The 27,842-nt window shown below is 34.7% G+C and overlaps 1 protein-coding gene across 2 annotated transcripts in view; it reads left to right on the forward strand.

The window, feature by feature from the left end:
* RALYL (RALY RNA binding protein-like) overlaps nt 1-27,842 on the forward strand; it is a 378,245-nt gene that overhangs the window by 179,525 nt on the left and 170,878 nt on the right. For both annotated transcript variants that reach the window (XM_017826492.1, XM_017826493.1), the window contains exon 3: nt 10,529-10,807. In XM_017826492.1, the coding sequence (XP_017681981.1) occupies nt 10,552-10,807 (256 nt within the window). In that variant the 5' untranslated portion in view covers nt 10,529-10,551. The remainder of the gene's footprint in view (nt 1-10,528; nt 10,808-27,842) is intronic.

Here is a 27,842-nt window from a genome sequence, read left to right on the forward strand (position 1 = left end):
TTAATGTTCAGGTAATGTTTTTAGGGAAATATCTTTGACATATTATTTCATTGTGTTTGCTTAATTCTCTAAAAGAGCATTAAAGAATTAGCTGAGTAGGGGCTATTATCATTGTCTCAAGACATCAGATGTCTGCTAGAGAAAAATCATAGCTCCACTAAGACTTGCTCTTACCCCAAACTAAATTAAAATCTTACTCGTATCTATGTGCTGAGACTAGAAAAAATTAGAAATACTGGAAAGAAGTTTCTCATCCAATTTTTATATGGCTTTTTAAAAAATGTTAGAGAGGGAGCAGATAAGACTTTTTGTGTGTACATGTAATGTATTTTAGAGACAAAAATTATAGTAGCATTTTGGAGGTTCTCAGTGATACACAATATTGGAACACATTGCTTTTAACACATTTCTTAAACAATTTGGCAGATTTTTTATGTGGTATGAGGCATAGTGTAGGAACTGCAGGCTTTGCAATCTATCAGTAACAACGAAAATATTACTCTTCTAAGTTTCATTTAATCTCCATGTTTGACATGCAACTGAAAAACAAACAGACAAATATTAAAGTTATTTTTTTTTCATTAAAAGGACCTAGTAAGGCTTTGACATGAATATTCACATAGATTTAATTACAAAGTAAATGTCAAATACCTTTAAAGGTAGTCTAGGAAGGGAGATGTAGGGGTAGGAGCCTGAAGCAGCCGTGCTACAGTGATTGCTGAGAGAGCCAAGGCATGTGATCGGAGACCAATAATGCAAATCCTAATTTTCAGTAGCAGAGAATCAAATGAAGCTCTCCATTGTACCAGAGAAGGTCCTAAATGTTGATCTATCAGTTAAAATTCTGAGAAATTGGGTATTTTGTCCATAATAGTCACAACAGAGGAAAATTACTGAAATAATCTCTGCAGCCAAGACATGTTAATGCATGACTTGGGCCAGATTTAAACATGCTATATATGTCAAGCCACTCAGACTTGAAAAATTTTAGAGATTTCAGCAGAACATTAGTCTACTTGTAAGCTTCAGGCACCAAATTGCAATTAAACTTCAGATGCCTTCAGGCTCAGATAATAGAGGAAGAAAAGTTCCACAGATAGCTTTGAATTAGTGTTTATGAAATCCTCAGGAGAGTCTATGAATATAGTTTATAAGAGCCTTGCACATGGCTGCATGATTGTGGTGGAAAAAGGAGCTGAAGTCATATCCAAATACAAGATTTAAGACTCTAACATCATCATCATTAGATCCATTTTCATGTTTTCTCTAAGTTTTTCTTCATCAGATGCCTGCATACTGTATGTATAGATGGTGGAAATACTCATAATCCCATGCAGAAAATCCTATTTTCACATTGTGGGTGCAATGAACTCTAAGGTTTATCAAGGAAAGAAATATCAGATATCTTATTGCATATCCTCGGTGGTATCTCTTCTTTCTTGACTAGCTTTGTAATCTTAAACTTTGACATATACATATGAGATTCAGTGTGTGAAAAGACAGAAAAGACTTTGTAGATAGACTAAAAAAGCATTCAGCTGTTTTGTGGTGAAGGGTAGCATATTACCTTGGATTCCTGACTCAGAGGGTACTCTACATGCTAATGAGTAAAACCAAGGCTGAAAAATTTGGCCAGGCTGAATAAATGGGGTAAAAGAAAGAGATGGCAAAACCAAAAGCACAATATGTAATGATTTACTGCATAACTTTGGGAAAGTTACTGCCAAAGCTAGAGTCAGGTATCAGAATTACTTTGTTGTCAGGAGTAGCTTTTCTTCCTGTAAGTCAGATGCACAGTATGGTCATCTGGCATAAATCCCCAAGACATACTTGTGAGAGGAAATGAATGCAATAGAAAATGTGATTCCAGTTTGATTATGAAATTCAAGTATTCTTAAATACCTCTCACCACTATTAAAGATCAAATAATTATTTTGATCAACTAATATAGGAGATAAAGTATAAAAATACCCATTAATAGAAAGTACTTAGAAATATAAGAAATATAGAGATTAGGCAGGGAAACCAAGATATCACTAATCCTCTAAACAGCTTCTTATATTTTCAATTAAATGGTATATTTTCTATTAAACTTCCTAGTGCTGCAGCATTTTTGTGGTGTTTTGCATTTTCTAATTCCATTCATGCAACAACCCAGTGAGCTGGAATATCATCAGTATTATTGCCAGTTTCTGAAGAAAGAGGACAAGGTGGAGATATTAAGTGACTTGCATAAGGTCTCTTATCAAGTCTGTACCAGAGCTAGGATTACAATTCAGAAGCTCTTGACTTCTTGTCTGGTATTCAACAGCCTAGACCATGACATTCCTCAAATCCAATTTCAAACTCTTATAAAATAATAAAGGAAACACAAGGAGCAAAATTCTAGTCAAAGTAATGCTACCAAAAGTTTTCTCAGAGACTTAGATGTAATAAAATTAGTTAAAATAGTCTGTCAATGAGTTGATTATAGTGATTACACAAGCAATAAATATTAAATGTAACTCTCAAAATGCATGTACAATTTGCCAAAATAATTTTCTTCCCTTAAGAATAATTCGAAAAATTAAATCATATCAGTCTTTCCATGTTTAATGTCATGTGTCCCGAAAACAAAACCTTAGTACGTAACAGAGAAGGATTGAGATAAGATCTGTATTGTAGGGGAATCATCTAACCATGCCATTAGTATCCTTATTAGACCCGGTTTTAAATAATGACTTTAAATTCTAATGCATTAAAACAATTCACTAATTACAATTTCAGAAAGTTTTGTACTTGGGGACTGTAAATTCCCTTGAGAACAGAGAAAATTCATGAAGTGTATTAGGAAGGTTAGAAATATAGAAACGATAGTAGGAGACTGTCTTACTTGCCAAGGTTCCTTTAATCCTCACAGTGATATGACGCTGAAGAGAAAGAAAAAACACAGAGGGAGTAACATGGCCAAATGAGACCAAGAAATCCCAGTGAACATGAGATTAGCTGGAAATGTCATATGACAGCAAATATAGCTGAGATTTTTTTTAAGCAATCCATCAAGTCACAAAGTGAAGAGAAAGACAGCAGTCCTGCAGCTTTTGCTGTCACTACACCTAAAACTGAAGATTGAAAACAGATTTAGGTCACAGAAATCATAGAAAGTCAGAAATACATTAAAAATTATTAAAAAGCCAGCAGGAATGAATGATGAGAGAAGATTAAAATAGCTTGCTGTATAAATGATAAATGATGACTCAGAGGAGATGAGATAGATGACTACAAATAGATCTAGTAAAAATAATGGAAATGAAGGGGAAAGTCACCTACTTTTGTTTAACTTTTGGTTAAAAAAAACCCAAACAGAAAAACCCAAACTTGTTCAGTTCTTTCTCAAAGAGCCTAATTGACAGCACATAAAAGAAACACATCCCTAGATGAAGAGTTTCTGTTACCATTTCCTGGATAAACATATCCAGCACACAGATTGCAACAAAGACATGATGAAGAAAAGCACCAAAGTTAACCCATTATTTACCTGTCTTGAATTAGTACCAAAAACGCCTTGATCGTGCTGTCTTTCCTAGATACATTTTAAAAGGTGAAGTATTACCTGCAGGATAATACCAAAGGTCCTGTTCTGGAGTCTGCTGAGCAACCTCAGTGTCCAGGTCTCTAAAGTACTCCCTTGAAGGACATATCTCTTTATGGAATTAGACATTTAGGTAATGTATTACTCAAATGCAAACTCCTCTTCACTTAGTATCCAAATAAGTCTTACCTTTTTCTTTTAGCATTTGATTTTAATATTTTTCTCCTAAATTCACCATATTATTTACACAACTATACTGGTATGTGCTATCACAATTACTTTCTTATTCTAGCCAACAGAGTTATATCTTTATTTCATTACTTATAAATAGAGAAAGCCTTGTATTTAGCGGGGCTTAAATATGATGGGGGAAAGGGACCCATATCTGAGTGATCATCAAATCTTATATTAGGGAAATGTATTTCTTTACATGATTATGTAGGGTTATTTTCTTTATCCTGAGAACAAAGAGCATGTGAATGGAAAGAAAAACCCCTATTATTCTGTGCTCACAGGTTTCATTTTCTTCTGACCATTTGTGTGGGAGAAGGTCCCATGAGGCACCCAGGGCAGTAAGCAGCTGCAACTTCTGTCCACCTGTACAGACATCAGACCTTCTCTTCTTTCCTCCCCCTCCTTGATGATGGTGCTGCTCCTGGGGACAGAGGGCACGTCTCCCCCTTACTCTTTCCAATGTTTAAACAACTAATGCAAAATAACGCATTCTTAAAAGTAATTTATTATTTTTTCTGCATGTTATAATTAATCTCTAATTATTTTATTTCTTTTTAACAAGTAGATATGTTTTATTCACCCTCCACAAAGAAAGAGTATTTGTCTCTTTGAGAACAGTCACAACAGAACATGAAGTGAGATCTGATACATAATTTTATCTTTCAGTCCTTAGTTTTCTACAAGATGTGGCATAGCAAGTATTGATGCATACTGTCATTTATGTGACTCCAGAAATGCCAGCTTGAAGGGAGTATTGCCCTTGTTATAGACATTATGTTCAACCCCTTCTTAAAAGTAATTGAAAGGAAGCTAAAAACTAAATCATAAAAAAAAAGGAAGCATATTCTTTGACTTTAATGAGGACTGGAAAGACTCAGAATATTTTGATGTGGATTTAACTAACCATCTTATGAATAAATTTTTTCTTTATTTTTGTGACCTAGATATAGTAATTCATTAAAAATGAACTTAAAACATAAAGAAGAAAGGATTTTTCCAAGGCAAAATATATTTTGTCTGACAACTTTCCATTCTCTCTTTTCCCTCCTTCCATTCTTCCCTACCACTGTGAAATATCCAATAGTCATACTTCCAATAGATATGTAAAATTTTGTAGGGGTTTTGTCAAGTACTAATTTAACTGAGATAAAATACTTTTTAATGACTGCCTATTAAAGGAATTAACATGAATATTGACTTTTCCCCATAAAATATTAGTACCAATGTAAAATAACTCTATGTTGTAGGACATTTTATGCTCAGAAGGCCACTTCCAATGTTTAAACATCTTAAGTTTGTCTACAACCCTTCAAAAACATTTATGTTGTCACTCTTGCTAAAAGGTAACTCAAAAAGAAAGAAAATACATTACAGCCTTATTCTTTTTTTTCTCAATAAACATTTTGATAATCATTGATTCTTAAATCTTGAAGACAACTATTAAAGCAACAATTGAATCTTGATTTTGACAAAAGTTCAGCTACTAACTGAGGCTAGATAACAGAAGGGCAGAGACAAATTGCTTGGAAATGCTGAAAAGAGCAAAATCTCACAAGTTTTGGGCCAGAGACTGACCAGATGTTATAGTGCTGAATTTTGTCTCTCCAAGGACCAATACTGTGTCGTTTGATATTTTCCAGAACGCCCATGTTCAGCTTGACCCCCAAATATCTTAGCAATTATTTTCTTACAGTGTGTACTTTTTACTGTGGATTTCATTGTGGAAACAAACATCACTGTTCGACCATGTGTCTGTTAAGGTCTTTTTCTTTCTTTGAAGAATTTGCAATTATCAAATGTGTACTATGCACCTCAGTGTGCAAATGTCTTATTGTAAATAGTAAAAATTGAGATTTGGAATTTTATGGTGCTTAGAGAAAGTTGCCAGTGATGGGACTTTTTATATTTAAAAATCTTTCTCCAGAAAGAATTAGTCTTGCTACCACACAAATCTAATACAGAGTGTTGATTACTTTCTGGCTTAGCTCTATACATGATCTCAAATTTTATTTTTAGGGGGAAAGGGGAAAAGAGTGGTTTTAATTTTTTCCTGTTTTTTTTTGTATATAGACAAAGTACATAGAAATTTGATATTAAAATTCCATATGAATAACACAGTTCTATTCAATTTTCAGAAAGAATTTGTGTTTTCCTTAAACATTTTCAGTTTTTCCTCAGCAGACCCTAATTTTTCCTAAAGTCACTGCAAGTAATACATAGATCATTCAATTATGTACACTTTTTCTATTTGCTCAAAAATAGCAAATAGTTTATTGACAAAAGAAAACAGCTACAAGATAAAAGCACATAAAATATATAGAACCTCCAGAAACTATTACTAAACTTTTTGAAAACAATTTGTTTTAAACAAAAAAACCCAAAACAAACAAAAAAAAAATCAGACAAAAAAACCCCCAAATGTGAATATTCAATGTAAATATTTCCTAACCTCTTCCAAAGAGATTTATCTGATATTTTCTGATTCTAACAGAATTTTTGCAGGTTAACCTCACTGGTTTGTTCAGTATAGGAAAACACGTAAGGATAATTTCAGAGACAAATTTTCAGAATTTGGTAGAAATTTTACGTGACTGATTAGTTCTAATCAACATTTCGAGATAAGAAACAGTTGTACACCTGGGGAGAGGCTGAAAATCCCTTTAAATAGCTTAGATCCCCAAGTCTTCATATATCCCAAATTTTTTTGCAGTTTGACCAATTTTCTGTCTCTTCAAAGACAAAATTTGCATTTTACTCTGTGAAGAATAGTTGGTAAAACACATAAAGCAGCACTGGGATCAGAGGTCAAAGAGAACTATTATGGTTGTTTCTTGACCCTACTCCCTAAAAAAATGCCTAAGAGTTACTGGGATGTAGAATTTGACAACTTGTGCCCTTTCTCTTTTCTTTAAGTCCTGTGCTGTCTCTGCACTGGGGCACAACTGTAGAAGGAATTGTCATCTTCACTGTTCTGGGGTAGGCACAGTGCCTGAGGAGGAACATCTCTGAAACGGGAGATGTGGATTCATATATTCCTCTTATGGAAAGAAGTTGAATTGCACAGCCACAAAACAATGCTTTGTCATGCTGGTGCTTAGCCAAACTTTGCCAAGAAATGCTGGAAAACTGAAGGAAGCCAAGGATTAAATTCTACCCCCCTCTTCAGCACTTTAAATTGACTGGTTTAAACTTCTCACTTGTGTCCTGGACAATAGAAATCTCATTTTAGTCATTTGCTTTTTCATTCCTATTTAACTTGTTATAAATTTTAATATCTAAGAAAGATTGACAAACTTTACTCCTCAAATCAGAGATCTATGTAGTAATAGAAATGTTCCAATTTATAACTTGTATTTTAATTATACCAAGACTTAAACTATTTACTTCTTAATAGAATAATTGAAACAGCTACTGCATAAAACAATGCAGTATATACAATATATAACATAATATATATAATATATAACATATATGTTATATTATAATTATAGTATATAATGAAATGTATTGAATAAATAAATATGTTTAAATGCAATGATAGGTAGCTGTTATTTGTAAACCATTTCTTAAAAGATGCCTTATTAAAGGCTGCAAAGAATGATATTATTTCAGATATGTTTTTCTCACTTTTTCATTTATTTTTGCAGTTGTATGAGTTACAATGTTTGTGACTTTACTGATAGGTCAGACAAGATAGATATAATTCAGTATTCACAGATGCATATTGTAAGTGAGGTGTAAAACCACGTTCTTTTGCATTGTGATAAAGTTCCCATGGATCTTTAATTTTTATGAAATATTCACAATAGTATTGTACATTGACCAGCAAGGCAATCAAATTTCAATCATTCATGTTACTATTATTCTTACCCTTTGAATTTCCACAGCACGCTTTCCTGACTGCTCATTTGAATATGAGAACCCACCAGACAACTACTTTTCTTTGTGTTATAAAAATATTGTAAATTTGCATTGCAAAGAACAACTACAAGAGAGAAATATTCAATGTCTATTTAAATTAGTGCAGACAAAAACTGTGTAAAAATAAAATGAGGATTTTTATGAAATAAAAAAAGGAATAGTTCACTGAATCCCATGTTAAATGGCTAAACAATAGAGGAAATACAGAGTGTGGTACTCTGGTGTTTAGAAAACAATTGTGCTGTAATAAATGAGGAGTTTTGTTGTCTATTATTTTCATGCAAATCCTGACTTTTGGCAGAAGATTTTCTGTAGGTTCTTTTCTCCTTGTTATTTTTATTATTAGTCTGTCGGTTGTGTGCTGACGTTAGTAACTATATAAAAATACATGGAGAGACAGCCCTTAGCCAAAAAAAGTGCAAGTCTGAAGATTAAAAGGTGGAAATGGAAGCACTAAAAAGCATCTTACTAAGAGTGATACAGCAGGTTAGTGGATGAGACAGGTCTACCAGTCAAGGCTACTGCTTTCTAGACCAGTGATCTTACTTGTGATAAACTACCCCTGTGAGTTAAGTAAAATGAGTTTAGCTACACAATCAATAAATGTACCCAGATGATACTAACAAGAAGCTAAGAATTATATGAGGACAAATACAGTTTGGGGTTTTTTCTGAATCTTGACAAAAATTACCACAATAGTGTCCATATCAGATTTTCCCAATAGAGTGGTGCTTGCACACTGAACCCGGCAGCACAGGGGATACCAGTGGTTCCTCATTTACCAGCAACCTGACTGCATTAACTTTTATCTTTATGCCTAAATACTCTGCCATGTTACTTCTTCAGTTTGTGTAATTAGGGCTCTTTAAAATAACATGGCTCTGTTATTGTCACTTTGACTCCTGTGTAAATATAGGTATATCTAACATGGGTTTAAACTTTTTAGGTCTTAGAAAACATCAGCAGTCCACTTTATGCCAATATAGAGGTTAATGTGCATTATATTTATGTTTTTCAAACGGTTTGTCTTCAAACTATTGTAGTACCAAGCCTACTGCTATGAATGTTCACAATATTCAGGTTAACTACATATAGGCATGACTTCAAATACTCACATTCTGCACAGCAATCTAGAAATATATGGTATTGAGTCTGTCTTATGATAAAGCTCAGAGGCTTGTGGTCTAGGCAGTTTTCCTGGGTCTCCATGATGAAATCTGTGCATGTATAAAGTATCTTGTGTTTCCAGAATGTGTTTAAAAATCAATAAACTTACAAGAAAATTTTTTTTTCTTATTTTCTTCAATGTTTTTTCTAAATGTTGCAATATAAAATAAGTTGCTATACTAAGTTGTTAAGCAAGTGATAGCACACATTTGTTTAATAGAGCTGACTGTTTGCTGGGACTCAGGAGGACTGCCCACACATCTCCACTGTGTATTCTTACCTGGAAGGTGGGGTTTGGATCCTCTGGGATGGAGGCAGTCAAAGTGCTGATGACTGTGGCTGTGGCTATTTTGTTCACCAGGAATTGTGCAGAGCTCTGTAACAATGGTTTCTTTTTCTAGCTTCGTATATGGTAGCTACTGATTTAAAATATGAAATTTCTGCTAGTTAGACTCAAGCTTTAGGTGTCTGGAACAGAGGTCATTATACCCTTTCATCCTGAGGAATGAACTGAACTTTAACTGGGAGAAATATTTAACTGAATTCTCTTCTTGCCCGAGCTGTTACTGTGACATGATCAAAAGTATGAACAGGTTAAAAAATAGTAACATATTTCTTGGCTATAAGACCTGGCCTATATTTGGCTGCTGTATAAATGACCTCCTTCTTACAAAATAATTTTTCTCTATTTAAAGCTATATGTATTTTTTAAATTCCTGTGATCTACTAAAGCTGAAGAAAACCCAGCACAGACATTTCTTTCTATTTTATTTCCATCTAAGTGAATTGATGCAAATGGAGGGACCAGCTGGCAGGTGGAATATTAAGAAAATCACATGTTCTTCAAAGGTGTGAGGCTAGATGAACATCAAATATTTTTTCGTTTTACCAAATCTTTCAAAAAATAATGTTGTTATTTCCATCCAAAATGACAGGATGCATTTAGACTTTTGACATCAGAGGAAAGAGCAAAGCAGCAAGAAAACCTGTGTTCCTACAGTTAAAGTGGTTTGTTTTCATACTTTTTAATTCTCAGAACATAATTCACTGTCTTTTCTCTTTTTTGCTTTTGTGCTGGATTTACAGGGAAAATTGTTCTGATAGAAGCATATTGATTGCAGTAAAGAACTGTATATTACCTGCACTGCACACCTCACTGAGATATTTAACTGGTGAGAAATGTGCTCTAACTGACACCAAACAAAAGCAGTGTTGTCTTTCATTGTAAGAGTTTGCTCTCTACATGGCCTTGAATGTTCATTTCTTTGACAGAAGATAATGATTCATTCTCTTGCTTTGCAGTTTCCAGATGGCTAGGTACTTAAAAAGTCAATATTGAATTTCTAAGCAGAAATCCACATAAGATTACAGTAAAGCTCTGCTATCACAGCATTGTATTAAGAGATGTATTGGTATATTTCATATATATAAAAATAAGAAATTTTAATTTGACTTATAAGCAGTATTTTAAAATGTGCTATCTTGGTTTTAATGATAATGTTTTTGAAAGTTTGAGGTTTTTTAGTCTAGATTCACCCAAAGCAAAAAATAAAAGTGAATTATTGCTGGAACAATCATGCAAAGTCAGAGTCACTTCATGCTTTGAAACATAATTTTCTTTGTTATTTGTTTAAGGTTTAAAGCCAAGTGATCCAACCATGACCGGCAAAACACAGACCAGCAACGTCACCAATAAGAATGACCCAAAGTCCATCAACTCCAGAGTCTTCATCGGCAATCTGAACACAGCCATTGTCAAAAAAGGTGACATCGAAGCAATCTTTGCGAAGTATGGGAAAATAGTGGGCTGCTCAGTTCACAAAGGTTATGCATTTGTACAGTACATGAGTGAGAGGCATGCGAGGGCTGCAGTGGCAGGAGAGAATGCCAGGATCATCGCAGGGCAGCCACTAGGTAAGGACTTGCTCATATCATAAAATACTGTTTTCTCTTTCCTTTCTATTTGAAATATCATCTGCTGCTGGTGCCTTCATGACTAGTCAGTTTGTTTTGCTGTTGTTCCACCTAAGTGTATTTCCAAGATGTTGAATCTGACAGAATTTTTAATGTATGGGGTGTTACCTAGATATTACAAAATGTTTAGTGCTATAAACTGCTGCTTTATTACATAGATCACTTCTGACGGCTTTATACTTCTCTTTGTAATCCCAGTGTAGTGAACATGATTACTCATGTGAGGAAAACATAAGTATTTTTTCTTGGACTTTAGTTAGCAAATGTAATGTAATATACCAAGGCTCATCTAATAGATGTGGTTATCTTTCATGTAATGAATCTAAAAAAATACCCAGCACAGTTATGTGTCAAATGTTATACAGAAGAAAAAGAGTAGGTTTTGTTTGTCCTTGACATTGTACCAAACCAAACTGTAATACTGTTATTCATTTAGAGAAGTCTATTAGTAAAAACTTAGGTTGCAGCTGTTCCCATATAATACTGGGGACATTGTTCATCTGAACTCCAAATTAAACAAAAAAATTCATGTTTTTGTTTTCTATTGCTTTGTCATGAATGCTTAAGTAAGATCTGATTGTTTCTTTTTGCAAAGAAACTTTTCTTACCTTTGAAAGCTGAAATTATATATGGAGGCTGTTAATGATAAAATCTGGAGTACAGTACTGACCCCATCTGTCATATATATAGTAGTAATGGACAGTACAATAAGATGTTTTGTAGGAGCCAGAGATCTGGCATATTCATTTTCAATGTTGCAGGCTGTGGAAGTCTATTTTTCTGATTGATTGTAGAAATTGAAACATTTGTGTTAGATGGGTCGTTCTTTTGTCATAGTTGTTCAGTAATTTTAAGTTTTATAACTTCTATCTTTTGGGTTCAAAGGAAAAACAGATTGAATAATTTCAATTATATTCAAAGGGAGATTACAACTTTAGTAAAAGTCATATAGACGAGTAAAGTAAAAGAACTCAAGTGATAAAAGCAGGGCAGCAGAGTCAGTCTGTGGGATGACATTATTAGAAGACATTTCCTGGAGCGATGCTCTCCAAGCAATAGGCCATGTAATGCCATCAGTGCATTATTTACAGCTTCTTGCACACTGGTCTGAACAGATTTTTTAAACTGTGTTTTCCTAAGGCAATAGATCTGTTATTACTATGATTACTGTTGCTAGTCTCTTTTAGCATGTCTTGTGGCACCTATAATATGCCAAGTGTTTTGTTCAAGGAGATGTCCTTGCACTATTCAGTGTAGTTTTGTGCTTTCTGTAGCAGGTAAGTGAAGGTGTTGCAAAGGAAATTAAGTGACCAACGACTACTTGAATTGTTTGAATATTTAATAATAACAGAAATTTTGCTCAGCACTAAGTTTCAACTGTATAATCTTGAAATACTTTTATTTTTCTGAAAAGTCTTTTGATGGTGTATTTCATGCCCAAGTTCCTAATGTATCCAGGAATATAAATAATAAGCAAGGTGAGATTTTCTTTTAGATGTTCCAAACCTAATTTACTCTTTCTATATACGAAATACGGTTGTCATTGCTATTGTTTGATAAAAAGAATGAATTTGTAAAAATGATACTTCTCATTAGACAAACTTTTTTGATGAGTTCTTTCAATTGGCAGTAAACATTAATAGTCACCTCATATTAATGAGTCGACTGAGAAAATTTACTTGGGATTGTGACCCAGAAGAATAACTTATGTGAAACAAATTGTTCATTATTGTGAAACTTCTTGATGAAAACTTACTTTTTTCTCTGTCCTGAGAGCTTTACATTTTGAAATAAACAAAACTAATGAATTTTTATCAATAGTGAAGTTATGGATAGGGGACAAAAAAAAACCTCTTACAGATGTACAAATAAACTTGATTAAGCTGAATATTAGCTGAATATTCTTTTAAATGGAGTTAGAATATCCTAGTAATATAATGAGGGCTGGATGGTAGTCAGTTTTGTAAAGCTATTTGAGCAAAGGAATATTTGAAAAAGTTATTCCCACAGCGTACGTCCGATACTACTGTACACTCTAGTACTCAGTACCTCACAAAAGAAAGAATAACTTTGTTTAGACTGCATTAATAATGTACATTAGTTCTTCAACTGTTTATGTTAACTCCTGCCTTCTATGGACTCCTAACATTCAAAATTACGTGGCTTTACCCACGAGTCAGAAACTGTTTGCATGTGTGTAACTGAAATTAAGAATTCAACCTGTAAATTTCTATAGCTGTATAAGTTGCTACACAATTCACTGAGCATCCTGTGTAAATGTTTCTTCTGTGGTGGAGACCCAAAGTATTGAGCTCCATAGGTATATAACAAGGCATTTTTTTAACAAATTCCTCTGAAGTACAAATTTAAAGCATTGCTATTGCCGTCAGTCTTGCCAGCTTCCTGTGGGTCAATATAATTGGCCTGTTGGTCTCCTCCATCAACTCTAAAACTCCTACTGATGTGTTTGGTGGTCAGTGATATGTAATGGCTGTGCTGTGGACGCTGCAGCTTCGCGGAAGTGGATTTCATGAGCTGTGTGATTATTTCCAAGCTTTCTGTTCCATGAAGTGCAACACACTAAAAAGCTGTGGAGTAGAGACCATAAAGGAACACAAAAAAATATACTTAAGAAATTTATTGATATTATTGTGAAGTTCAGTGTAGTTTCTTGAAGTGATATTATGTCTTCATGGGAATAGTGTGTTTTCCTGCCAGCAGGGCAGAAACAGGTCAGTATTGTGCACAGGAGTCTGCTTCACAATGATTATTTTGTGAATGGCTTCAGGCTGGAGACAAGAAAATATTGAAGCTGGTCTAGGATAGAACTGCAAGCTGTGTTCTTAGTTGTGGGAACTCACTCACATAATCAACTCTCCTCAAAAGTTTTTCATCCATTTAAACACATCTATGAGTTATAAAATATTTGCAAATATTCATCTCCATCACACACGGGACAAAGAGACAGGGTGAATAGGAATTATTCTGAGGAAATACTGGGTCTGTCTATGAACTTTACCAAGGGTAATTTCACCTTTCTCAGGTGAGAGGAGGATTATACACCTGCTTGCTCCAAAGTAAATGGTGCAAGTCCCTCGTTGCAGCTATGGGCTGAGAAGCAAGGTGCAGCAAGAATGAAACTTTTGGGTACATGATAGAGAATACAGTTCTTCACCTGATGTTTTCTCCTGTTTTTCACAAGGGTCACGGCAAAGCTATTGAACTTTTTATGCATTCCAACACACATGAATTCTGTGGAGTCAAATACCACATAAAATGCACTTAGTGTTCTGCAACTTTGTGTTGTGTGTTCCTGTTTACCTTATGCATTTGGCAAATATATAGAATTATAGAATCATGCAGTCATTAAGGTTGTAAGAGACTTCAAAGATCACTAAGTCCAACTGTTAACCCAGCATTGACATGTTCACCACTGAACAACGTCCTCAAGTGCCACATCCACACACCTTTTGAACACTTCCAGGGATGGGTATTCCACCACTTCCCTAGACATCCTGTTCCAATGTCTGACTATCCATTTAGTGAGAAATTTTTTTCTAATATCTCCCCTCGTGCAACTTGAAGCCATTTCCTCTTGACCTGTCACTTGGAAGAAGAGACCAATCCCCACCTGGCTACAACCCCCTTTCAGGTAGCTGTAGAGAGTGATAAGATCTCCCCTGAGCCTCCTTCTCTTCAGGCTAAACATCCCCAGCTCCCTCAGCTGCTCCTCATAGGACTTGTGCTCCAGCCCCTCACCAGCTTTGCTGCCCTTCTCTGGACATGCTCCAGCACCTCAGTGTCCTTCTTGTAGTGAGGGGCCCAAAACTGAACACAGGATTTGAGGTGCAGCCTCACCACTTCCAAGTGGAACAGGATAATCACTGGCCCAGTCCTGCTGGCTATGCAATTTGTGATCCAGGCCAAGATGCCATTGGGGTGCAGTCAAACCTGTTATCCAAACCATTAATAAAGATATTAAAATAAAGATATATGTAACAGCTTCTATCTAAAATTCTGGTACAGCTATCATAGGAACTTCTACATCATAATGTCCCTTTGATTTACTTGGTTTATAGTTCATAGCCATTATTTTATAATTATATGACCTAATTTTTTTCCTCTTTCATGCACATTTTTCTACTAGCATAATTCCTTTAGCCTCAGAACATCTTTTGATTTGTGCCTGAATAAGACCCTGGCCATCTCACACATACCTTAAGAAAGCAAGTTAAATGGTGCAAGGCTCGTACTTTTGTTCTCTTCTGTTACTTTCTTTAAGACACCACAGAATTTCATTCTTGGATCCTGAGGAAAATGAAAAAGGTTACAGTACCAAGATTATGAAAGATGCTGTAATTCTTCAGTTGATGCCCTTTTTAACTAATAAATTAGTTCCACTGTAGCTTCAATCCTGTTTTGTTGCTGTAAGTATTATTCACGTGTGTCTGCCTTCAGGTCTAAATTAGATGCAGTCTCTGAGTACCAAGTGAGTGCATATTGACATGTAGCCTAAGGTAAGATGGTAGTTGCAGATAATTATTTTGGGTGACATACTCTATTGCACATCCTTTTCAGAAGCACAAGAGCCCTGCAGGGGCTTTCTAAATTATAACTACCCAGTGGAAAAGATCCAAGGAGAAGAGCAGGTAATAAAGAGAGACTGTAGAGAAATTCAACATATACCTTTGCTGGAAATTGAATTGATGTGACAATAGGGCTGTTTTACCTTTTGTTTCCCTTTCCTCTACTCAAAAAATAACTTTTCTATTTTATATTTGTAATGTCTAACAACAATGAAAGACTTAACTGTGTATTTGCAGAACTAGAACTATCCAGACTGAATTTTTTTATCTCAATCTCAAATTCAGAAAACATTGCTACATGAATTTTTATATTTTAAAAAGAATAAATACTTATGCTGCTTAAGTGAACTTCTGAAAAATGTACTTGAGCTTGAAAAATGACAGATTTATCCAAATTTTCTTGGTGACTAAGCTTTACTTAAACGAATGATATGCTAAGATAGGAAATTCAAAACTGAATTAGTGGTTATTCAGTTTCCACTTTGTCATCAACTTTCAGTTAGTAGCATGCAAGTATAACCATCATTCTTTCAAACAAAAATAACTCATGACTTATTAAAGCAATCTTGTTACTCTTATCCACCTACTCCTAGTAGCATAATGGCAGGCAATATCAGGATACCAATGCTATCTTGTTTTAAAGTGTATAGTGAAGGAGCAACTGGAAAGGATTCTTGCTTCTGGTAAGTCTGTAAAGACTTGGGTTTTAATGTGGGTCAAAAAATTCTAGGCAAGGACAACAGCTGTCTTAGAGAAACACCAGAAATTATAGTAGTATAATTAAAAATTGGAATGTTTTTTTATTTTAATTTATATTATAATGAAATATTAAAAATAGCATATATTACACATATAATAATTAAGCATATATTCAAACTGTATTTCAAGTCGTATCATGTCGAAAGATTGGATATTGCATTTTCACACTACTGGACCAGAAAGAGCAATGAACTTCATAGAAAATTCCATTCTAATTCAGCAGGCGCACATTCTAATATACTGTACTTAGCAGCATTGCACTATGGAGTAAATAATCTGAGAACTGTAACTCAGTAATATGCAGCTAATTTTTTATCCAACTGAGACTTAGAAAGCAAGGTATTTAAGTTCTGATAAGTCATAATAACTATATAACATATGGGTTTCAATGCTTGACTGTTTTACTTCAAAGAATATTGTATTCTTCCGGCATAATAATCCTCTGTTTTTTAATGAATAGAGTTTAAGCAAAAGCAATATCACACAATGAAATGCTATACAAGGAGCTATCATCATCATGTAAGTTTTAATGAAAAAACTTTAGAAGGAAATAATTGAATCAACAGAAAAAATTTATCCATAAACCTATAAAACCTCTGAGATATCATGAATGTTGATATATCGTGGGATTGACTTTTGCTTTTGTTGAACTTATATAATTATTTGTTGAATACTGCATCAGGTGATATCAATTCTCTTTGTAAAGTGGCTGTCAACATCCAGACCAGGTTTTGAGAAAGTTTGTTTGATCCAATATTTTTTAATGTTGAACAAAACATAAAGTAATGATAAAAAAAAAAGACTAGGTGGTCCTCTTCGAAAAGCAAACAAAAAGCCAAATAAAACACACAGGAATTGCGCATATGTAGCCATAATGAATGTAATGCCTTAGATGTCACAGGAACCTAGAGCGAAACTAAGGCTAGATTTGTGCTGTCTTTATTAAGTCTTTACCACTAAATTACATCTTAGTCAACGCCTTCATCATCGACCCCTCAGGCACAAACAGACTATTACAGAACTTCTGAAAAATTATTAATTAACCTTCCACATCTTAGTTCAGAGTTGCTAAATTTTCCCCACTAGAACTGACTCTTTCATGCTATTTCAATCTGTTTCTATATTTTGGAACCAGTGTAATCCTGTTTCAGCCTATTCCATGCAGAAACAGGGATCCTGTCTAAATCTATCTCATAGGTCTATGCCCTTTTGCTGCCTACCCATACCCTGTGGTCTTGGTGAAACCTATGCTACAGCACACAGTAGTGTCAAGTCTCACTGTAGAAGACCTCGGATACAACTACTAGTCATTGCTCATAGGATCTTCTGACAGTGGATAATTTCCATGTGTCCATTCCCATTACACATTCTGATGTCTCCCAATACTTATATATCTCCTATCGTTGCATCAGCAGAATTCTGCAGCCAAAGCAGCATTATAACCCAGTTGTCTTATGCTCTTGAACACAAAAAGATTATTAAAGTCCTGTTTGTTGTGCATTTTTGTAATCAATATTTTCTCATCCTATAGTCACATTGATGTGAACCATTTCATGTACTATCCATGCACATAAAGCAACTCATATAGAGGAAGAAACAAAGGGTGAATTTTAACAATCATCCCTCAGCAGTTCAGGGCTGGGGACCATTGCATAAAATTGATGTGCCTGTCCCAAAAGAGCAAGCTGAATCTTTCATCATGTAAAGAAAAATCCATGTTTTAATGGAATGAGTAATTTTGTTAGATTGAGAATACCTAGAATAAAAATGGGTGAATTTTACTCCCCGTACTTTACAAAAGTTTCTATTTTCCTCCTCGCTGGACTTGGTCTCTCCAACTTATTACGAAAAGTGAAATTACAATTTAAATCTATTTTTTCATATTCAGAAAAGTAGCAAGTATATTTCAAGAAAATAATTTAGTTATGAGGTGAATTTGTGAGGACAATTCTCTCCTTTTTGTTTACCTGGGGATTCCTCCTGTTAAATTCCTCATATATACCTAAACTAAAAATTTGCAAAGTTCTTCTTGGTACATGGTTCAGTACTCTGAGAAGTCTGATGTCAGCTCATGCAAATGTTAAGTATTTCCTCTACTATAATGTCAAGAATAATGATCTGATTGCTTGCCATCAGCAGATGTTATTGTAAGAAAAACTTTCCTTCAAGGCTTTATACAGATGCATAAAAAGAGTCACTTACTCTTCTGCATAGCCAGCTCATCTTTAACATTATGGACAAAGTGTTATCAGGGGATCTTTCCATGTCCTTTTCTGCTGTTTGACATGTCTGTATATAGCCTCAGGGCCTCATTTGCATGAAATGTTACTTTTTTCATCATTTCATCCTTGAGTTTCATTGAACCCTACACTTTAAGTCTGCTTGCAAGAATTATTTACCTGTTTGTGGGTCTGATATATCCTTAGTAATTTTATAAGTGCCTTTCAAAACACTTAGACTATGTTATCTCAAAATTCTCAATACTTAAGCCTTTATTATATGCATATCTTGAGGTTTTGGGGGTTTGTTTGTTTTTTGGGGTTTTTTTTTAAGAAATATTATCCAGTAGGTCCTTCTGGATTTGAACTTAATGCTATTTTATTTCTGTTGCAGGCCTATAAGAAGTTACAAAAATTTGTTTTCCTTTGTGGCAGACAAAATCCTGTACCTTTTTTTAAATACACTTGCTTTGATTAGTAGCTGCTGAAGTCATTAAAATTTGTAGAGCTATTAAATAATGTTAAATTCTGAACTGACATAACATCATGCAGTAATAAAAATGCTGTAATGATGCTCTCATAACATTTGTCTCAGTGTCTCGTATGGGATGCACTGTAGAAAAGAAGAACAATCTCTAGGATGCTCTGCAATTTTTGGTTTTGTTGTACTAGGAGATCTCATGTTGTCTACAGATTCCCTTCTTTGTTTTATCCAGATTGATTCAATTTGATAGGCTATTTTCCATGCATTTGGCTTCTTTCCCTTCAAATAGAATCTCATCTGGACTAAGTCTGATATTTTCTTCTTGATCATTTGACAATACTTCACTATTTCACTTGTAGTGATGGATATAGAGTTGATAATGTCATGTCACCTAGCTTTATGTGTGTGCCTACCATATCTCCATGTTTTCTCATTCTTTTGTTAAGATATTTCACTTGTTGACCTTGTTCTAAAAGGCATATGGAGGAATTCATATCTGCTACAGGCTGTGTGGAAAGGCAAGAGATCAGATGATTTCTCATCTAAATCTAACATGCCGATATTCATCTTTCTAATCTGCAATTTCAAGCATGGGTTTTTTTTAACAGATATTCAACACTGAGTGGGTGACAGGACAGAGTAATGCTATTTTAGTTTACTGCAGAATCTGCGCAAATCTTAGCCCTGCTATTTGTCATTTGGACTGTAACAGTTAAACCCATGAAATAGCTTTCCCTCCCGAGACATCACTCAGCTGTTTGGAGGAGAAAGTATAACAAATATTCCTTTTACCAGAATACTGATGTAGCATCAGAAATTCTTCACCAGATCATAGTCTAAGTTCATGGAGGCAGGTCTTCAGCATGATGAACTTCTAGGATCACTCTTTCTCACTTTCTTTCCCTTCTTAACAGCAAGCTCAGCTAAAATGCAAGTATTCTTTTCCTGTTTAGCTTAACAGAGACAAAAACTGCTTGTGAGGGCATATTTGCTATCATAGATTTGATTTCATGTCTGAAGCCTACTTGCATTTCACACCTAAGGAAATTACAGCGGAGGAAATCTGTTTCTTTTTTAGAAAGGTTCTATCACAGGTTTCACACTTAATTCTGCAATTCTTTCAACAGTAGACAACTTAATCAGCAAAACTCTGTAAATCACATATATTGGGAAAAAAATCAAAACTTAATTGTTTATAACTTATTAATAATTCAATCATTTTTCAGCATTTCATATGGACAAAGTGAAATTCATAGGCAAAAAAAGGAGAAATTTGTCAAATGAGATGCTCTCTTTCTATATTACTTCTCCTCCTTTCAGAAGAAATTTTCATATTCATGAATTCCCCCATAAGCTTAAGAAGTTTCAAGTAAAAGTCATTTTCCAGATATTATAATGAGTCAGAACTGAACACTGTTCTTATCCTTGTTTGTTACAACCCTTTAAGTGACTTCAGTCCCTTCTAGGAAATTAATGGAAACTGAATCAGACCTTTTTTCATGGCAAGACTTGTAATTTTAAAAAGACCAACTGAAAAATAGTTAGCCTGTGTTTTAGTAAAAAGCTGGATATTTTTACAACTATCTTAAATTGTGTAAAGTCCTTCTATACCTTACAGAATACTTTATATTGCTTTAAAAAATGATAATGTATCTTTAAGAAGACACTGCCCCTGTTGAAATTCAGCACAGAATTTCTAATTTCACATATATTTAAGTTCAGATATGTGAGTCCTGAGCTTTCTCCCACGAGATGGTAACAACCAAGTAGCTAAAAGCTGAGAACATACAGTAGCTTGTCCCAGAAAGAAGCACAATCAATTCCACAACTAAAAGTTGCTTACATGTCTGTGCCACCATGAGTAAGACCTCTTTTCTTTTTCCTACATTTCTTTTTTTTTTTTGAGGAATGAGGTTGTGTGCTTAAAGACTTAAAATACTCTGCTTTCCTTTGTGGCAATCTCAGTCTTTTAATACCTTTTTTTTTTGTCAGATCTGTTTCTTGTTTACCTAGTCTTCTCCTCAATGTAAGTCTTCACTGATTTGATGTTATCCGAACACTTTTGTTATGATCACAGTTATTCCTAGGTATTGTCAGAATCTCATCAAAAACAGCATTTCCAATTGACTGCTGCAGTAATTAGTTGTAGACATCTGTCCCACCTCTCCTATTGTTTACAGTTAAATGTCAAATTTTAATTCTCTTGTGCTTTCTTTCATTCTGTCCCTAATGCACCATACAATCATAGAAAAGAAAGGAACAGAACTCAATGAGTTTTAAGTGTGGAACTAACTTTCTGATCTTGAAACAAATATGGGAATTGTATAATATTTCCTAGTTCTTCTATTACCTTAAGGTTTCTGGAGTCACTTCATTAAATCTGTGTCTATTTAACTAGTCTTTCAGGTGAGAAACACAATATTTGACTGAAAATAGCAAGCGTGAAACAAGACTAGAAAAAGAAAGAAATACTAGATGACAGAAAGCCCTGTAGCTGGAAAAATCTGAAGCCATTTCAAGATGTGATTTACCTCTCAGCTGTACACTGTGATACTTCAACATCTTAAATTGTAAAGAGACACTTAAAAATACTTTTTGTTGTTGATATCTTAAGATAAACTTTATCCCTTGATTTGATACAGTCATAGTTTTTGTTGAATTATAGAATAATCTCTGTTGGAACCACATCTAGTCCAACTTCCTGCTCAAAGCAGTGAATAGTCCAGAAGGTTTTTCAGCTGCTTTGCAGTCCACCCATGCAACTCATACTTCCCAGTCTTGGCAGCAATGATGTTACAGGAGATTGTTAAAGATGAAGAGCACTTAAACCACCTCTTCCCCCACCTATAAGTAATTTATTCTATCATAGAAAGCTCACTGGGCTGGTCATAGTTTGCCTCAGTAAATGTACTGACTGGTCCTGGTCATCTTGTCCTTCATGAGTCTGGACATGACTCCCAGGAAGATTTCCTTGTAATTGTCCAGTCTGTCTTGTCAGTGTTGTATGTCTTCAACACTGAAGTCCATCCTAATCACAGAAGTATGTCTGACATACACGCTGTTCAGCAACAGATCATACGCAGGGACTTCCCCCAAAAAATCGAGGATCTGATTTGCTTTTTCTTATATTCCCTTCCTCCTCTTCAGCCTTTTCCAAGTTCTGCTGTTTTACCATCTTATTTCCTCCTAAAAAATTCCACCCCTGTCTACTCCTAGCCTGTTTTTCCTAATTTTGTTAGCTTTACAAGTTTATTTTCTGTTTATAAGAGCTTGTCCTGGAAATGTCTCCCTTGTTCATGAGTTCTGTTAAGGTCATATTGCCAAGCCCCTGTTTTTTAAAAATCTGTAGTGTTTTGCCATGTTCATGCTGTTACCTTTTAGTGATGTCAGAGTCTGGGATTTAGTCATCTGCATGCAAACCTTAATGTTTCCAACTGAGTGGGGTGATTTTGATTATGCCTATAATTCCCCAGAGCCCATTTCTTGTCGTCTTTGAAGATGGGCATCACATTTGCCTTTTTCCCATCATCAGGGAACTCTCCTAATCTCTCCAGCCATTCAAGGTGATAGAGAGCAGTCTCACAATAGTATCAGCCAGCTCTCTTACCACCCCTGGATGCATCTTGTCAAGTCTCATATTTATTTTAATTGTAAGAATTTATATTTCAGCACATCAATATGTCAAAAAAAAGCAGATACCACACTAATTCTTAACAAAGGCAGTAAATTCATTGGCATTTCCCCTTTTCCACAGTAAGAATATTGATTTATTTTTTTCTTACTCAAAGATGAGTAACAGGATTGTAAATTTAGATCTGATTTCAAAAGGTTTTGTTTTGTAAACGCACTGCAAATAAATAGATGACAAAAACCTTTGAGGTTATAGTGACTCCAGCAGCTGCTCTGGACAGTGTCCATAAAGGTGGTGGTTCTCCTGGCAAACAGTGGAAGAAAATGCATGAAAGGAGTAATGCGATGGTGCTCTGAAAATTGTTGGGATGTTACAGGTTGGTACTTTGAAGCTTTATGAAATTGGGGTATAGAGGTAACAGAGTTAATTTTCTTCACTAGTGAAACAGCTGAGCTAAAAGAAATTAAACAACATTTTAAAGCAACATGAATTGTTGAATACAGATTTAGCTAAAGTTGGAAAGAAACAAATATTTATGGAAAGTAAAAGATTTCTTTTGATTTGGAACTCCTTATCTGAAAATGTATATTAAAGACCCAATTAGAATATTGATTAGAAAAATTAATAGGATACTTTAAACAGATGCAATTTTAGAAATTCAGAAATCTAGGGAAAGGGTTTTTTTGTTGCTGTTGTTTTTGTTTTGTTTTGGGGTTTTTTTGTTGTTTGTTTGCTTTTTTTTCCCTGTTTAGGCTTTTTGTTTGTTTCTTGGAGTTTTGTTTTGTTTTACCTAATATGCTTCAATACATCTGACAAATGGGACATATTATCATTGTAGAGTAATAAATAGTCACTTGTAACCGATATATCTAGTTTGAAAATTACAATTTGCCTTTGTCCAACTTCGAAAATCCAATTTGGTGCTAAATGACCTTGTTGCACTTCTAGCAGTTCCAGTTGCCAAAGTTTGAAAAGATCTAGTTATGTCTTGACTTACAGCAGTGATATTTGAAACAGTGTATGTAAAACCAGATCTATGTCTTAGTCAAGTTATTAAAATTATAGAGTGCATCAAATTATTGGTTTACTTTGGGGTATTTTGAATTGCAAAAAATGTTACTATTTTTATCTTTTTAAAAAAAAATAAATTCCCATTATTCTGAGAAATATTATTTTTAAAATTGTATTAGCAAAATCTAAACAATGCAACTTATTATGGTTTTTTTATCTAGTAAGTGTACACAATAAAATTATGCCCCAACCTTTACATTTCAAGCTATGTATGAAGACCCCAAAGTGAAATGTGATAAAGCTTAAGCCATCCTGGCCTTAGGCAAAAGTAAATTCTAATAATGTTTTCAAAAGAGTATGAAAACTGAGTTTATGGAAACAGTTCCATGCCTCCACTTTTTTGGAAGACAGGCTAGTTTTGAGGGTAAGAAGGTGGTTGCTGTTCTAGGGTATTTTTTCTTTCCGTGAGTTCATTTTTTTTGCTTGGCCAGGTTTTGTTCAAAACTTTCAGAGAAAAGTTAAATATAAATGATCAAATTACAGCAAGATAAAATCACCGCTCATACTAGCATTGCAGCAGCTGGAAAAGCAGTCATGAATTTTTACAGCCTGACTTTAGTGGTCTTTATTTTCTGTTAATTGGCACTTACTGCTGCTTTATTTGTTTTCTAATCTTAGCTTTTGGGTTTGATGTATTTAAATCCACAGGCAGACAAAGAAGAAAAGGCAGAAAAAACCTGGATTCTTTTAGATGGAAGCAATAAAAGCAGTTATGTTGATTTTTTCTTTGGTCTACTGTGCAAAATGAGGTAACAATTTCAATCTAATCTGATGAAACTTTAAAATTGTTTTGATCTCAAACAAAGTCTTTGTGTATAAGAAAAAAAAATCAAAAGAAAAAGAAAGACATTAATTCCATAAGGAGAATATTGACCACAACATGGTGGACAATAACAATACCAGCTTTACCACAAAATGCTGCTTTCTTTTTTGTACCAATAGTAGAACAGAGATGCGTTAATAGAAAAAAAGCTAATTTTTGAACAGAATGTTCCCATTACATCACTTTTTCTCCTTTTCCTTTGCTCTTCATCCTGACACCCTTAATTATTATTAACACTTACCATACTTAGTAAGGACAATGTTTTTCCTTATACTGATATCATCACTTTGCTCCTTATACAGTCATTCAGTCCAAAAATGTACTTTGACCCTTCCAATAAAATTCCTTAATTTCTGGTTTTTATTTACCTCTCCCAGAAACATCTACTTTCTCCTTTTTTTTATAGCAAGTGCCTGTTTAACCAACAGGTCTTGCTGCCATGCTACTTGCCTTGTTCCTCAGAACTGTTTCCTTCAGAGTCTAATGAGAAGCTTTGGCAATTCTGGGCACTTTCAGTTCCCAGTGAGAGACCAGCAACCTGGTAAGGATGGAGTTGCCGGAGTGCATGATCATACCACCTATGGCAAAAGCTCTAATACAGTTTCCCGTGGCATATTTTGACAAGACAGCAAAAAAAGGGACTGGGAGTTCATTATTGACTTTGTTACTCGAAACATGACAAAACCCCACATTAAATCCAATTTTCCTGGAGAAACATTGTCACAAGTGAGACCATTTTACAAAAGCAAAAATACGATTTGTTCGATTGTGTTCATCCAGCATGACTAAAGTGCATAAACTACTGGACAGGAATGTTTTATAAAAAGCCAAAGTACAGGAGTTTATCTCACTGTGATTCATATTTGGTTAACTGGAATAGTGCACAGAGGAGAAAGGTGAAGCATCATAATTTCATGTAACTTCATGTCTTTTCTCTCTGAAATTGTATGCTGCCTTGAAAGCAATGCCTGAAAGGGAGATGTGTTCAAGACCTGGCCTACTGTCTCAGGAATTTAGGGATTTAATCCCAGTCTCAAGAGCAAGATGTCAGCTTTAGCTCCTGAAAGAGTTAAGTATTATCCCAGTCCTGGTCAATGTGCTTCATGAATCCTGTGAAAGGTCAATCCAGGGATAATAATTCACAGGAAATATAATCTGTTGATTTTAGTGGTTATATAAAACTACTAGTAAACTTCCAAGCCATCTGTTTTAACTTTTGATAGCATGCAGTATACCTGTAGTGAGATATTTTGACAGTGAAATGCATCACCACTGTAAACCATATATTTGTTCCAGTAGAAATTCATTAGTATTCACAGGCATCCTCTGGCTCTGTGATACTAGCAGAAAATGTCAAATTGTTCTTAGAATTTATAGGAAGGCATAAAATTCATGAGCTGAGACAATGAAAATCCCAAAGAAATGATGGCTACCATATATTGTACTCATTTTGGCATATGATTTCTTTATGTCTAGAGAAATGAAGGCTAGTCACCTAACCTTTCATCGAGTCAGCATTTTCTGAAATATAAAGATATGAAAAGTGTTTACTAATGGTTGCTTGGCATCCATCCTAGCATATCTAGAAGGAGAAGAGCAAGGAAAAAAATACAAGTATGACGTTCCAATCTCAGTTTATATACTTCAATAAAGCTTCTTTCAGAGTACATGCCATTATTCTCTTTAATCTTGGTAAGAAGAGAATGTCCTAGTGTCCTTCAATAATCCAGAAATTTAGCTTGGATTATTTTTTTAAATAAAGTAGATAAAGTAATGGGAAAGAGAGAAGGGTGACAAATCTGTGCAAAAAGACAGAAAATAGATGCTTCACTGAGGCTTCTTGTACTTAATTTGAAACCAAGCCAAATGTCTATCTATTGCAAAATGTAATTTTCTAATTCAAAAACCTGTTGCAGAAGAAATCAGCATTGATAGAGAAGAACCAATTATGGAACACTGGTTGCTTAGGTACAAATGGTCACAAGCTGCTCTTGCCTAGTACGCCTGCTGCTCATAATGGCCAATTTTATAAACCTTGAAAGCAGACATGAGCAAGCTCAATTTGGAGAAAGAGCTGAAGTGGGAAAGTAGAAAATGATCAGGAAATATTTTAAATTGTTGTCAAAAAAAAGAAAAAAAGAAATAATCATGAAAAGAAGGTGGATTGCTTAAAAACACACCCTAAATATCATAATCTGAGAAAGCTGCATGTAACTGAAACAATAGAATATATGGAAAAATTAGATTAGATAGAATTAGATTGGATTCATGAATATTTTAAGTATAAAGGACAAAGAGAATTTTAATAATGACATGGTATCCACTCCAGAAATTATTACAAAGCTACAAAATAAGTAATATTTAAATCCTTAAAATTCATTTTCATCCCAAAATTTCTAAAGAACTAGCTGGAATATTCTCCAGCTAGGGAGATTCTCAGCTACTAACATTTGGAAAATTATCTTCAGTAAGTCTTGAACTGGATTAAGAGTTTCAGAAGGGTAGAATTTTCACAGGGAGAAACTGTCCAATTCACATAGTTTAAACCAAATCAAGACTGAAGTGGTTTATTGATTTATTAACAACGCAAAATTAATTGGAATGCATGACCCATATCTATAACAAGAGATTATGCTCATTTCTAGATACTCACAAAATTTTAAGAAATTATTCCAAAATTTTTAAATCCCTCTCTAGAATTAACCCCAACAGAGCACAATCCTGCTGTGAGAGATGCATGTCTCAGTTTCTGCCCCCTCCATTCTCCAAGGGTGGGTGGCAGCCAGGGGAGGTGACCAAGAGCCCCCTGTGTGGAGACCAAAGGATGTCCCCATGCTGGCATTGGATGAGCTGGAGGCAGCAGCTGCGGGTACCCATGGGGGAGGTTGTGCTGCCAGGGCAAGGCAGAGCCCCTGGGCCATGGGGCTACATCTGGCAGGGCCATGCCACCACCCTCCTGCTCTGCTCCCCTCCTCTCCTAACGACCGCAAATCTGTGTTTCACCTGCATTTCTCTTTAGTTGACTTGTTTGGTTTTTTTCCCAAATGTCTTCTGGTAATTCCTAAGTTACTGTTTAATCTGGTCAATGGTTATTTTCTTTTTTACCTAGATCACCATAGGGCAAATGCCATCTCAGGCAGTTTGGACATCCCACTCAATCACATCCTTACACTCATTTCTGTCTTGTCAGCTGCTGTTATCCTTACCCATTTGCCAAGGCTGGATGCTGCAAGCACACCTAGTGGAAAAAAACAAATATTATATAAATAATTTAAAATGGTAAAAAGGCCAGGCTGTGTGACAATAGTCCTGTCATAATTGTTTTGAATTGCAAGAAAAAATAGTGAAATGGCTGATGCAGGACTAGAATAATTGAGAATGAACATGGCAATAATGTGAGTA

The sequence above is a fragment of the Lepidothrix coronata genome, unplaced genomic scaffold (genome assembly GCF_001604755.1).
Source record: "Lepidothrix coronata isolate B3197 unplaced genomic scaffold, Lepidothrix_coronata-1.0 Scaffold127, whole genome shotgun sequence".
Classification (NCBI taxonomy): domain Eukaryota; kingdom Metazoa; phylum Chordata; class Aves; order Passeriformes; family Pipridae; genus Lepidothrix; species Lepidothrix coronata.